The 15,290-nt window shown below is 44.9% G+C and overlaps 1 protein-coding gene across 1 annotated transcript in view; it reads right to left on the bottom strand.

Annotated features, from left to right (window-relative positions):
• Positions 1–15,290, bottom strand: part of WIPF3 (WAS/WASL interacting protein family member 3) — a 58,666-nt gene that overhangs the window by 19,244 nt on the left and 24,132 nt on the right. Inside the window, exon 2 of the mRNA XM_066585537.1 lies at positions 10,494–10,586. Within this exon, the coding sequence (XP_066441634.1) occupies positions 10,494–10,562 (69 nt within the window). The 5' untranslated portion in view covers positions 10,563–10,586. The remainder of the gene's footprint in view (positions 1–10,493; positions 10,587–15,290) is intronic.

The raw sequence follows: 15,290 nt of genomic DNA, 5'->3' as shown, positions 1-15,290 counted from the left end.
TCCATACACAGACAGCTGTTTAAGGGGGTGTTTGCCCCTCACCAGTAGGTTTCTGGCTTGGCACCCCGAAACAACTATCTGTATATGAATTTTGGTTTGGCTTTCAATTCAAGTTATTGTTACAAGGCTTGTATAAAGAGTCTAACATGGACTTGCAGGAATGCTGCCTTCCAATAGGTGGTGCCACAGAGGTATTGTTCCATCTCTCTTATTTGCCCAGTAAGACCAGGCTCAAACGAATGTATTTGAATAGCATTTTATATGTGCAATGAACGCGCGTATAATACACGGTACATCGTGGCAATTCAAATACATTGATTTTTGCTGTTACACTAAGTGAAAGCTCTTGCTAGTGCTTTCTTTTGCTATGCTATATAGTGACGATGCTACGCAATAGTTAGTACATAGCATTTTTCAGTAAAGTTCTTGTTCCATCTGCTTCATGTAAAAAATATACCTGATACTTCACCTTGCTTTAGGCCGGGCTCAGACGACTGAATCGGATTCTGCATGTGGGAGGCCAGCAGCGGATTCCAGCTGTGAGCCCGGCCCGTGACCCTGCGTAGGGCACTAACTTGTATTGCAATCACTGCAGAGGCTCATATGCGATCATACGAAGTACAGGTTGGTTTTTTTGTACCTTCCGGGTTGTCGCTTAGTGATGACATGGGTACTTGAAGCCCATATGCAATGTTAATTGCGCATGGGCTGCTAGTCGGACACCTCCATTGACATCAAATGACGTCATCTGTGTGGAATCCACGGTAAAAAAGAACATACTGCGATTTGTCTTCTGCTCGCGGAATACGCCATTTGTGTCCGTTAGTTTAAGGAAAAATTGAAAATACATGCCTTTCAATGCTGGTGTTTTACAGTCAGCTGTTCATTCACTTGCAGCAGCCACTAGAGGAGAAGCGAAGTATTACATGTGGCTAGTCTAATGACCGGAGTGTGTTAGCCATAATAATGCTCAGGGCTAACTGGTGACTTGGGGATCTTGGCTGCTGGGCTTCCTTTATATGGAGAACATCCGCAGATGACATGTATAGTCATGGAACCTGCCGTACGCACATAATGACATGGCGGGTATAAGGAGATACAATATACACAGTAGTGTGAGCACATAGTGGGCACTTAATTCTTCACTTTACACCAGAGACCCCCCTTCAACACGAATAAGCACCTTCTACTCCAATTGCCTTGTGCAGACTCACTCCCTTGTCTGTATGTTTAGCCATAACCTTAGGCTTCTGGATGAGAACGGCTTACACCCAGTGATGTGGGGATAGGAGTATATTTAATATAAAGAAAAATAATCCAGTTAGAAAGAAAATACATATTTTTCCCCTCAAAAACAGTTTAAGGGCTTATTCAGATGACTGTATATCGCCAAGATATTCACGCCGGCTGATATATGGCGTCTCTCGCTGCAGGGGAGGAGGCTGGAAGAGTTGGGAGCAGTGCTCTGAGCTCCTGCCCTTTCTATGCCTCCTCTCCACCCCCTCTGCACTATTTGCAATGAGAGGAGGCAGAACGGGGATGGGGCTAAGTTCCGAGAATTAGCTCCGCCCCCATCCCGCCTCTCCTCTTTGAAAATAGTGCAAGGGGGTGGAGAGGAGGCAGAGAGGGGGCGGGAGCTCAGTGCACTGCTCCCGGCTCTTCCAGCCTCCTCCCCCTGCAGAGAGAGACGCCGTATATCGGCCGGTTTGTATACCCGGTCGATATACGGTAGTCTGAATGCACCCTTAAATGTATAAAATACGCCCCAAAATGTAAAGAAAACAACACTAACAGCTATTCTCATGTTTGTAATGACCCAAAGAATGAAAATAGTTAACTATTTATCTCACATGTTGAACGTCGTAAAAATATTTTTAAAAGTTAGTGCGAGAATTTCTTTTTTTTCTTTTGTTCGCCTCCCAAAAAAATGCACTCTAACAGCCGCACGTACCTCAAAATGGTACCAAGAAAAACTATAACACTTCCCGCAAAAAGCAAATCCTTAAGTAGCTCCGTTACCAGAAAAAAAAATGTTCTGGGTCTTACAATGGGGTGATGCAGATTCAATTGTTTTTCTTTAAAAATGTGTTTTTATTGTGCTAAAATAGTAAAAAAAAAAAATAGAAAAATATCTAGAACTTGAAAACAAAACAATGGTGGAAGTTCTGGATGGTTTTCCCATCTGCCCCCCGCCAAAAATGTAAAAAAACTTATCCAACACATTAGGAGTCCCCCAGAGCGGCGCTGTGACCGTATACAACCTAACTAAGCCCTCATATGTCAATGCGTTATGGCTCTTGCAATGCGGCGGTAAAACGTGCTTGGTCCTTGAGGCACCAAATAAGCCAGTCACTAAGGGGTTAAGGATCCCATGGCAGCATGTATGTGTGATGAGGGCCGGTGCCAGCACATTTCCGCTGACACGGAGAAGGGGCATGGCAAGGAATGCCAACTGAGAACGGTGGGAGGAAAGAGCTTCAGTCTGACTCCACGGCTCATGTTCAGAGCACGTAAATAATCCATGTTACCGGCTGCACCTCCTCCTTATACCTGCCGCATGACTAATGTGCTCACCTGCAGCAGGGAGGACAGGTGAAGGCCGTGATGATTCAGATGGGTGGTTGCCCATAAATCACCCAGCCTATCAATAAAGTGCACATTATATTGTGCTGCCCAGCCTCAGTACCCTATAGTATTGGTAAAAGGGACTATTCTACTAATATTGATGCAGTCTGTATGATCTCCTGGGTTATCCTCGGAGCGCTCAGTCCATATATTGCCTTCCCCTTCTGTGGCCGCTTTATCCGATAGCTCTAGTGCTGTATTTCACTATCAGCAGCCAAGTAACATGCCGGGCGTATCCATAGAGCCCCGAGTACCCAGCATATGCCAAGGCTGCATAGGAAGGAGTACTCTACTGCACGTATAATATATATCACACATATACAATATATGCCACCATACGCATATACAGTGGCATATGGTGCAGCCTCCTATTGGAGGTATATCGTAGAGGTCCTAATTAGAGATGAGCGAGTATACTTGTTAAGGCACATTACTCGAGCGAGTAGTGCCTTAGCCAAGTATCTCCCCGCTCGTCTCTAAAGATTCGGGGGCTGGGGAGAGCGGGGAGGAACGGAGGGGAGATCTCTCCCTCCCTCTCCCCCCCCCGCAACTCACCTGTCACCCGCACTGGCCCCCGAATCTTTAGAGACGAGCGGGGAGATACTCGGCTAAGGCACTACTCGCTCATCTCTAGTCCTAATGTCTATTGCTGAAAGAAGGAAAAAACGGGAAATCGGATTTACAATGTATTAGGAGCAGGAGTCTAGCAATAGCAGCAGACCTTCCCTGCCCAATAAGTGCACCGGCTGTCCACCATCAGGGCACTGGGCCTGCCGTGATTATCTAGCGAGATAGGTGTGGGGAATATTGGAAGTACCCTCAGTAAAGATCGTGCAGTACCGGCTGGAATCAAGCAGTGGGTTTAGGATAGGTCACTGGCACTGATCACCTATTGGGCAGGGAAGGTCTGCTGCTATTGCTAGACTCCTGCTCCCAATATATTATCTTTTGTATAGGTGTCAGTGACAGTTGGGGTTTAAAGTCCACACTACTGATTGTCAGGGGCTCCGATGGAGGGTCAAGGTCCCCGCTCTACTCACTGCTGTAGCGGTGTCCGGACAACCTGTGCTGAGGAAATGAGCATGTAGGACCTGTGGTCGGCGTAGCAATGCAGATCACATGAGCTGGCTCCGGTGATGTGATCCGCGTTGCTATGCCAACTACAGCTCCTGCACACTTATTTTCTCAGTACAGGCTTTCTGGACACCACTACAAGGGTGAGTAGAGTAGGGACCAATGGTGGATTATAACAGGTGCTATTGGGGCGAGCCCATGATTCACAAGGGGCCCACGGCCGCCCCAATCCCCCCTGTTGTAACCTGTACAGCTAAACCTCTTCCTGTATCTGAAGAGCATAGTGGCAATGGGGGGGGGGGGGGGGTGCTGTCACTACTAGGGTTAATTTTTAAGGATGCAAAATGATTTTTCAGGCTTTTTGAGGATGCTTGAAATATAAGCCCTACTCCAAAATCAAGCCCTGCTAACAGTTAAATAAAAAAGTCAATTTAAATAGTGTTGAGGCAGCTATACATGTAAAAAAGTTAAACCTTTCTGAACAAAAGTTAATATAAGACACTGTCTTATTTTCAGGGAAACACGGTATTACAGATTTGCTGCAGCATTTACAGTAGCTGTAGGAAAGTAAGTAAACTTTATTTTTTAGCAGTAATCCATTCACCTAGAGCGCGGGGATTTTCTTTCCTTCTGTTCTGTTCCTTCCCCTAACAACAGATGTCCAGTGGGCCCGTACATACTATATCACCATGCTAGATCGGCCTGATGGGGCACATTTACGATTTTCTTAGAAAGTAACTGTACTCAGAAAAGTATAGCCTTAGAAAGAGATGTGTGACGGCTACAACGGGGTTAAACTGTGACCCACTGCGTACAAAAGATAATATGTGGAAAATGGACAGGGGGAGAATGAGTGAATTTGACCTTTTGACGCTTTGGATTTGCCAGTACTCCCTCCTCGGTGTGATGACATTGTACTTCAAGAGCGTCTCTCTTCCTCTTCCCTTGCTGTTCCCGGAGAGATAAGCCCTGTACGGCTATCATGGGACCCGGCCGCTGCCAGCAGCTCTTGCCTTCACGCAATGTCCCAAAAATAGGACTTTAGTTTACATTGTAAAGCGGATGCAGTTCCAACTAGAAACCCAGAAATCAATGCGTCTTATCGATTAATACATGACGAAGGATAAAGGAGGTGGAGGAGGACGTCTTCTCTCTGCTGCTGTATAACAGGATTACTAGGCCCAAAAGTAAATGGTAACAACCATGAAAGGTGACAACTCTGTCCTATGTAGTCTAAAACCAAAAGCAAAGTGGCACCAGGACATAAAAGTATATGACTAACTTACATGCAAGTCCTCCAAAACACTTCACTCTGTCTAATTAGGGATCATTCGCCCGAACGTTAATACGCAGCGTGATACGCAGTGAATAGAGCCTATTGATTTCAATGGGTTCATTCACAGCTGTGTAAAAATGTAGCATGTCCTATATTCCTATATTGGTGCATATTACGCATCCAACATCGCTCATTGAAATCAATGGGTGTGCATAAATACGCAAAGAAACCTGATTACTTGCTGCGTATATACGTTGGAATCAATGGGATTTTGTGCGTTTTTTTGCACCTGCCCATAGGCAGAAACACGCAGGGAATCAGCATATTTCGTTCTGTGAACACACTGCGTATTCACAGGCCAAAATACGCAATCAGCAGTGTGAATGAGCCCTAATAACCAGTGACACCAATATGCCCCAACTGGACCTCCAGACAACGACTGTCGTGATTAGACAACCTTGTAATCAATTCTCAACTGCATCACATAAATATACATCATGTGAAAGGCATCACGGAGAAGTCCTGGGGGCAGAGTCCGACCCATACCTGGCGGCTATCAGTGGTTCCTGACAACAACAGTCGCAATCTCAGCTACCTCCAATCACAACTGTTAACTACTTAGATGCCGCAGTCAAAGCACCGCACTCCACTGGCCCCAATGCAAACCAATCATGGGGTGCTGATGGGTCAGCACTAGAGATGAGCGAGCGTACTCGGTTCAGGTGTTTTTGCACCTGAGCACCGCTTTTTTCGAGTAACTGACTACTCGGACGAAAAGATTCGGGGGCGCCGGGTGGCAGCGTGGTGGAGCAGGGGGTTGCAGTGGGGAACAGGGGGAGCTCTCCCCCCCCCCCCCGCCACTCCCCTCTGCAACCCCCCCGCTCACCCCCCGCGCCCCCCCCCGAATCTTTTCGTCCGAGTAGTCAGTTACTCGGAAAAAGCGGTGGTCAAGTGCAAAAACACCCGAACCGAGTACACTCGCTCATCTCTAGTCAGCACGGCAGCCCAGGACCTAGCACAGGCTTCCAGGGTTGCTGTGCAAGCCCTGACTGTGGGATATTGATAAATACTATATACCGTATTGCAAAGGATCACAAGTTCAAGTCTCCTTTATGGGGACTAAAAAGAAATGTAAAAATAAAGTTGAAGAAAATTTTTTAAAGTATTCAACCTTTTCCAATTTTTTGTTATACAGGATAAATAAACAGAAAAGATAAGACACGACTGATATCTTCACATCAGTACAGGGCTAAATTATTAAAATATCATATTATGTATCCCATACAGGAAGAACCCTAAGGCCTCCTGCACACGGGTGTATTTGCATCGCTGTGTCCATGGTGGGCGTCCGCCTCCAGACTCCGCAGCAAATACAGTCCCATAGTATTCGATCGCAATTTTCCGCTCGCGGAGAATAAATCGCAGCATGCTGCAATTTTGTGCGGGTTACGCATGGCCAGCTTTTTAATTGAAATCAATGGAAGCTGTCTGTCCCACAGCACTTCCGCAGTGAGCACTGCGGAAGTATCGCAAGATACGTGTCACCCCTCCCCCAGCGCCGGCGGGCACATCGGCAGCGCTCACAGAAGATGCCGGACAGGTACGCAGGGGTCACCGGGTCAAACTCTGTTGCGAGAATCTGGCATGCGGGATCTGACCCGCCCGTGTGCAGAAGGCCTGAAAAAAAAAAAGAGACTAAAGAATGCAAGTATTTAATTTTTTTGGTAACCTTGTATCCCAAAATATTAATACTTAGGCCCCATGCCCACGGCATTGGCGGACTCCGCTAGCGGAATATCGCAGCGGAGTCCGCCACGGCGCCCCCCAAAACCCTCATACTCACCTCATTAGCCCTAATAATAGGTGATCAAAAAGTTGCATGTACCGCAAAATGCTACAAATACAAATTCCAGCTCACCCTGCAAAAATTAAGAAAGCACATTCTATTAAACCGGATTCACCCGACCGTATTTGTGTGTCCAACATACACTGAAAAGAACCTATGGATTCGTTCACAAGCGAGTATTTTGCGTGAACAGTTCCATTGTCCAAAAAAAATACGCAGCACGTTCTATCTTCCTGTACATTTGCGCAGGGAAAGAGAACATATGAAACTAATTAGGCTAATTAGTCCTTTCAGTGGATGGAACCGTGGCTGTGGGGGTGTTCGTGTGCGCAAATACACCATGCCCAAAAACACGAGGCAAATGTGCGCATAACTGTCCGTGTAAAACCAGCCTTAGTTCAGTCTTCACAATGAAACAATTAGTTCATTGTACACTTGTAACTATTTGTAGCCATCAAATGGGCCAAATGTAAACACTATATGTTACATCCAAATGCCAAGAGGGTCTAAATCCATTTTCCATATGCTGTGGGGGACAGCTGTGCATTGTGTGCTCTAATGGGTAACGGCACCTCCACCAGAGCAAGAAGGAAAGCAGCTGTGTGGCCAACCAGGGCTCCATCACCGGCACAAGACAACTGAGGCCAGCTGTCACATTCCTCGTTACTTGAGAAGAGCCGAGGAACGGAATGTTAGTCAAGAAACAGCCTCTGCTAAAGTCATTGTTTTCACTAGCTCCAAGACGTCTGAGAAGGAAAGGAAAGTTTCTTCACAAAATCTCACATAGTGAGCCGTCTCTCTTTTTTAAAATTGTTTATTCATGGTTTTCCAAAAAAAAAGAGAAAAAAATATAGTCACAACGTAACAATTGACACCGAGGCAGAGTTAGGATGCTTTACATGGGACGATCTGTCGCGCAACAGATGCCCGACAAGTAGTCCCAGCAATGATCGCTCCTATGCTTTTACACGGAAGTGAGCATCGCTAGTCAATGAAGGCAGAGCAGGTCGGGGATCGTTTCGGCCCGCCTGCCTCCATTCACTGTAAGCAGGCAGTCGTTCAATTATGAAAGACTGCCTGCTTACACAGAAGGATGCGTCGTTCGGTTTTCTTGAAGTTAAAGACTTCTTGTTTATCGATAATTGTTCCGTGTCAAAGCACCTTTACTAAGGGCTTGTTCAGACCTCGTTATGGACTCCGTCCAGGGGTCCAGTCCGAGTTTTCAGGTAAAGTCCTCAAAACGGCACCCTTCATAGAACCTATCTTGGTCATTAATAAAAATAGTGGAAATGGACACCAATAAGTCATTTTTAGGCAGGTTTCTGTTCATTTCCAGCATTTTGCGCTAAAAAGAATAACGTGGTGGACTGCAGGAAAAGAATGGAAACCTGCTGAATTAGTGGCCAAGGTAGGTTCTGTCCAGGGGTTCTGTTTTCGGAATTTTAAACAGTAACTTTTGGACGGAGCCAATAACAAGGTCTAAACAGACCCTTACACTGGCACTTTATATGCTGGTGCAAGTAATGGCTGTGTTGTCGTGAAAGTGCACCAAATGTATTAAAGAATACATGCCTCTGATATATTTGGCGCATCTTTGCTTGTGGTGTAAATTATAGTAAATGTGGTGGCTGTGAATGGCCACACCCACTAACACCAAACCCCTCCCACTTTAAAAAAAAGTAGTGAGGACTATTGGTGCTCAACCCATACTCCTGGTATGGGCGAGTGGTAGGAAAAAATGACCTATCTATATTGCATTAAGAGTTGGCTACGAACAGGGCAAGGGATGACTCTGAAGTTATGCTAGTTTGGCTTCCCTGACTAGAACTTATGCAATCTCCTAACTTTCAGACCGAACTTTTTCTGAACTCCTGCTACTTTCTGGGTTTGAGTTGAGGATTGACCGTTAGCACGGGAACCTGTCTTATACCACCAGTTTATGATCACCCCCCCACGCCCTTTTTTTATCCTCCTCATTCTTCTAGTTTCCCCTTTCCTATCTCACCTCTCATCACTCCATCATTCATTTGTTCCTGTGGGTCTATTGTTCGTGTTCTGATTTCTCGGCTGTAGTATTATACTTAAGTCATAACCCCCCCTTATGCCGGCTGTGATTTTGTTCTTCAGCAGATGGGTCTTTTTGAAGTATGCAGTTCAGGTCTCGGACTGCTTTAATGGCCCATGTAAGCTGCTGGCTCTATCGGTGATAGAATGCTCTATTTATAACACTACGCTCCCTTTCTTATTTCCGGCGCTGAGCGGCCATTAAGGTTTGTATGTACTTTTATGCTTAAAAAATTAATAAACTTTGAGTGAACATACAAAGTGGTGGGGGTTGGTGTAGAACTGCAAAAAAAAGTCACACGTTTTGGTACACAGGATTTTTTTATGCCAGCTTTTATGGAATAAAAACCTTACTAAATCAGCCCAATTCTTACAGGAATTCTCTGCTGACAATATTTTAGAACCAGAAAGGATGAAGAAAAGTTTATGCAGCAGACACTGGGGGTGGACAAAAATATGGAAACACCATACAAAATGCATGTCTTAAGTTACATGGCATTATAAATCATATTTAAATAGGACATGTAGAGACCGATTTTAAGTGGAGGTAATATGACACCGATGCTGCAGAGCAGATGTGAACATCTGCCCCAGTAACAAGGTTCCATTGGTCAGGGGTTTAAGCCACTCAGGTCCCAAAACCATCCAGAGCAGGGCAAGAGGTGAAGTAAACACAAATTTGTCAGGAAAGCTCTATACAAGCAGGGGTCAAAAGGGCAGCTCAATGCTAATGATTAAAATCCCATGCATTTTGTATGGTGTTTCCATATTTTCCTCCATCCTTGTATAAAATTAGTATAGCACTTATATTTACTACAATAATAGAAATGATCAATACAAATAGCCATACAGTACCTGATATTCTGAGCTGTGTGTTGGGAGTTACAGCACCAAGACCGGTTATAAGAGTTTGGATAATATTTTGCTATTAACCATTCCTTCTTATTTATAATAGACCCCATATGGACCAGCAAACAAGAATGGGGTGCCACCATTTACAGCTGTTAATCAGATATTTCAGTATGTATAGTCAGTAGAGATGATACAGCAGTTACTCGAGCGAGCATCGCTCTTCTCGAGTAACTGCTTACTGGTCCGAGCATGCTTGGGGAGGGGGGGGGGGGGGGCGGTGGCAGGGGTTAGCGGGTGGAAGAGAGAGATCTTTCTCTCACTCTCCCCCCCCCCCCCGCTAACCCCTGCCGCCTCCCCCGAGCACGCTCGGACCAGTAAGCAGTTACTCACGGAGAGCGATGCTCGCTCAAGTAACTGCTGTATCCGAGCGTGCTCGCTCATCTCTAATAGTCAGCCCACTTTGGTGTATTGTGACAGAATCCACTAAAATTCTGAATGATATTCAACTCATTCTCAAGATTTTGAAACAGCATCTCATGAAGACAACCCCTGTCCGTATGCCCTCGTAGAGCATATGGACATCACTATTCTCTGAAGGCGCAGGCACTGGCAGGCTATCAAGCCAATAAAAAAGAATGTGAAGAATACCACATATTAGTATTATTGTCTATATTTATACATTGATAATGATTACCCAGGAATGACAGACAGTGTTTTTCAGTCTACATTGTTCAGTAGAAGATGAGAATACAATACCTGGGACAGAGCAGATGGTGGAGGGGGTGCAGGTGGTGGAGGGGGTGCAGGTGGTGGAGGCACTGGCATGGTTCAGGTTACTGCTTTTCACCCCTATAATGTAAGAACAAACATTACTTAGGACATACAGCCTATAAACTTCAAGGGAGTCTGTCAGTCCTATCAGTGACTGACAGCTGTGTATGACTGTACATATAGGAGTAGCTGTCAATCACTGATAGCTCCGCCCATTGGACTCTTCAGCTCAGAACATGCAGAGGTATAAGTGAATAAAATTCAAGTTATACTAAATCTTTCCCCATAAAACTATATATCAATCTGCTCGGCTCCTCCTGCTCTATAACATCATGCCTGCAGTTTGGATGGCATGTTCGAGCTGACAGATTCCCTTTAAATGTATTTCTATGGTTTCCTTACCTACAGTTGCAATCAAAAATATTCAACCACCGTTGCAAATTAAGTTGATCTGTCAAAAAAGGGCCACTTTTTTTGACTAAGGGCTCCTGTCTATGGGTGAATTTTCACTGTGTTCCCCCGTGGTGATAATGCGGCCGCGGGGAATGCAGTGAACGCTTTCCATAGCGTTGCTATGGAAAGCGCAGCCCCCCTGTCTATGAGTGGAGAATCATAGTGATTCTCCGCTCGCGAGTGGCAAATTGCGGCATGCCGCGATTCTCTGCTCGTGTTTTCCCGACAAATGCTGGGCTAAACCTGCAAGTGCGGCTCCATTTTTATTTGCACTGTTAAACACAAGGCCATCTGTGTTTACTACCAGTGCTTAGTGCCATCTATCCTTCCCAGAAGTGTTTTAGTATTTCATATCTGGTTTATTGGCGTTGTCTTCCACCTACTGAATTCTCCACGCCTATCTGTCATATCTGTCACATGAATTGTGTTACTTGCCTCTTCCAATAGACTGTGAAATATATGCGCTACATAAACCACAGTCCCGTCGCAGGACATCTGCTATTGCAAAGGGCAAGTAACATAATCAAGTGGAGATGGTACAAAGTAGAAACACTATACAGCATTTACTGTGATGCCTCAGGTCCCAAGTCAAGAAATGAAGACAGGAAGTTAGAACATTCTTTACAATGTATGAACTTTAAAAGCCTGCAGTACTACTTTACACATATGAAAGCATCCATCTATATGTTCACCAATTGCGTTTCCAGAATTTCCCGCTCAGAAGGACATTGGGGCCTATCACGGCCAAGACGCCTTGCGTCCAAAATTCACAGTTTTGGTGCACATGCCCAAACTGACACTTGTTAGCCTTATACACGTCGCCCTACCACTTTTTAAAAAAAAGAGTGGGGTGTGGCGATAGGGGGCATGGCCGAGCACAGCCCTTCATATTTACTATAATCTATGCCAGAAACTAGTGTAGATAATTACAAAAACCTACTACAGCTCCTAGCTGGGGTGAGTTGTCACCTGGCACACTGAGCTGCCACCAGATGAAAAAATTATGTGGCTTCCAGCTTTTATTACATTTGTCACTTGTAGCTGGGCATCGATCTTACTTAGTCCTGCGGGAGAAACACCGGTCTAAGTAATTACCTGCCCGTGTGTCCAAGCATTCACCAAGCGTAATAAAGGAGTCAAGTCTAAGGGTGCCTTGTCACATAAGGAAGAATGCTTGAGGCTGAGACTCCGCCCACCCAGCTGCGGCAGCCAATGGGAACACGATGTTGTCCATAAGTTCGACAAGACCGTGCAGCTATGGGCTGCTGCGTGGGGTCTTAACTGTTATTTACTTGGGAACTCATGCTAACAGTAGCAATGGTTCTGATTATCTCATGGGTTAAATATTATAGCATGGAAGACTACCACTTTATAAACATCCATATGATTAGGCTGCTGATATAGAACATGCTAGACCTGGACTTTCCTTCAGCTGGAATTCAGTTTGCTACTCTAGATCTGTATTTAAATAACCTCATTCTGAAAAAAATATAACTTAAAGGGTCACTCCAAGGAAACTTTCTATTGTTTCCCCACAGTGTGAATGGCATGCAGAGCATAGTGGGGTAATGTATTTACGGATCCCTTCACAGCTGAGATGGCGATGCCGTTGCGGTCCCCGTCCCACGTGATCTCAATTGTGCTTAGCAAAATCCTTCAGTGTCTGCTGGGTGGACCAGAAATGAATAGAGACAATGGAGGTTAAGCACTTGGCTACAAGCAACAAATGTATTACGAGGCTGAAGCCTCCTAATATATTTGTTTCATCTGGTGGCACCTCCGTCCGCCAGATAAAAACATACTCCAGTTAGCAGTTGGGTTACGTTTTTGCTATAATTAACGCTAGTTCCTGGCAGAGATAACCATAAAGTTAGGTCCCACACACTTTTTTAAAAAGCAGCAGGGCGCAGCATTCCTGCCTAAAAAGTTGCAGTTTTGGCGCATGCACCAAAACTGCAACTTTGGATGCTAGAATTCTGACTTCTGGTTGATGGAGGTTTCAACTCAATATAGGGCAGATGATGTGGGACAACAGAGGGCTGGACCAGAGCGGCTTTTAATAAAGCAATTGGCAAGTAGATGATCTGCCCCACTATGTTGCCAACTATACCCCTGGGTGCTGAGTAGTTTTTTTTTACCAAAATGTCCCTTTAACATTTACAGTTTCATAGGCCTGTTGTTGGTTTAAAGTAGTTATGCCAAGAAGGCAAACCCTGTTCATATACCCAGTTTGAGTGTATCAACATCATAGAGTGGGGTCCCCCGCTTGGAACTCCCCTCCATGACCCGGAACGGCGAGCTACTCTATAAGGTCCAATGTCCATGGGTGGATTTGATTTGCGGAACCCGTGTGGGAGATCTGCAAATCAAGCCGCCCATAGGGATGCATTAGTGTCCGCAAACCAATTAAAAGCATGTGGATGTGATTTTTTTTTTTTCCCGGCGTGCGGACCGCATGCACGAGAGAAAATCGTAGCATGCTCCATTTTCAGCAGATTCCCACATGGACGGGTTCCATTGAGGTCACTGTGGGTACGGGTGGAAACCGCTGTAGGTTTCCACACTTGGAAACCGTGTGTGCCCATGGACATGAAGCCTAAGAGTGGCTCTCGTTCTGGAGGACCATATGCCATTCTTGTATTACAATACTCCATCTTCCCTCCAGTGGCCGCTATAGAGAAAATGTGTGGCTGGCTGTGGTTTCACCCAGCTGTTTCCTAGGTGTGCCAGGAGCCGGATCAATGACTGTCAGCTCCTTGTCCCAGGCATGGCATACTGAAAAGAGTTGTGTGGGGTGACCAAACTCCTTTAACTATATAAATCACTGTGATCACTTTTAAATAAGGGATGGGATTACTAAACATGGATTTATACTAATTAATTCCACCAAACCTTTAATTAACCCACAAACTGTCAGGACATGTTTACCGTGAATTACAGTGCTGACTGCGGTGATTATGTTGTCTACAATTGCAGTCATTTATATATTGCGAAAATCATTTTGAGATAATTGAAAATGATTATATTCATATGAAACTCTCACATTGTAGGCATCAGCGGAGCGCCTCACAAACTATCAGTACTACAACTACTGCATAGTCACATCCGATAGCTACAGTGTATATACTACAATGACACATGCATTACTTGTCAGGGGGCAATATTATCAGGCCTCAAGCACATGGCTGTACAAAAGTGGTGGATGAAGGTGGTGCCGTGGATATCGCCTATCTGGATTTCAGTAAAGTATTTTTTTCTCCATAGGGAGAGCACCTAGACGGTGAGTGAGGAGGCAGCTGTACATGGAGTCTGGCTTTGCTTTTAATTCCCAGTCATTGTTACCAGGCTTGTATAAAGAGTCTAACTTTGGCTTGAAGGAATGCTGTCTTCCAATAGGTGGCGCTGTGGAGGTGTTATTCTATCTCCCTTATTAGTAAAGCTTTTGATACAGTTCCATATAGAGAGCTCATAGATAAATTATTGTAAATTGGACTTAACCCTTTCCAATCCAATTTGTATCCTGCTTTTTCCTAGGGGGCTTAGTCTTTTTCTGCCGTTATAAAACGGCGCTATCTGCTGGCTAAAGCCAGTACTGCATGAGGTGACACGTTGGATAGGCTCCGACAGCAGAGAGGCTGGCAATATACAGTAAGAGAACCCCGACGGACGTCTTCCAATATCGGAGCTGTACAGCCTTAAATCATAACGTCTTCAGAGGTCAGACAGTGGATTGGAAAGGGTTAATCCATTCATAGTCTGGTGGATTCGCAGACAAATATCAGTGTTGTTAATGGAGTGTATTCTGATGGAAACCATTATATACATTCTAAAAGTATAAATTGGGTTCAGGGGGGAAGGGTTTTATTAGGAATCTAAACATTAGAACGAGGGGACACCATCTGAGATTAGTTGGGGGAAAGTTAGAAGGAATTTCAGGAACTATTATTTCACTGAGAAAGTAATTGATGCTTGGAACAAACTTCCAGCAGACAAAGTTAGAAAATCAACACTCAATTAATTCAAGCTGCTTGTGATAAGCATGGATCTGTCCTAAGGGGGAAATAAAAAGGAAATGATATAAAGGCTGCCCAGATGGAGCATGCGGGCTTTCTGCCATCAATGTTCTATGTTTCTATGGAAAATACCTAAAAAAGGATATTCTGGCATTATTTCACTTTCCGTTTTTCTTAAATAGCATGTTCAAATTATTGTTCAGAATTTAAAGGGGTTGTCCGATTATTGGACAGGGTCCCCGCTATACTGCCCACTGTGCTAAAATAATAATAAGCAGCAGTACTTATCCAACCTCTGCCACCGCGATCCAGTGCT

Source organism: Eleutherodactylus coqui, chromosome 12, assembly GCF_035609145.1.
Source record: "Eleutherodactylus coqui strain aEleCoq1 chromosome 12, aEleCoq1.hap1, whole genome shotgun sequence".
In the NCBI taxonomy this organism is placed as follows: domain Eukaryota; kingdom Metazoa; phylum Chordata; class Amphibia; order Anura; family Eleutherodactylidae; genus Eleutherodactylus; species Eleutherodactylus coqui.
The sequence above is the reverse complement of the archived record's forward strand: the minus strand, read 5'-3'. Positions and strand labels throughout refer to the sequence as shown.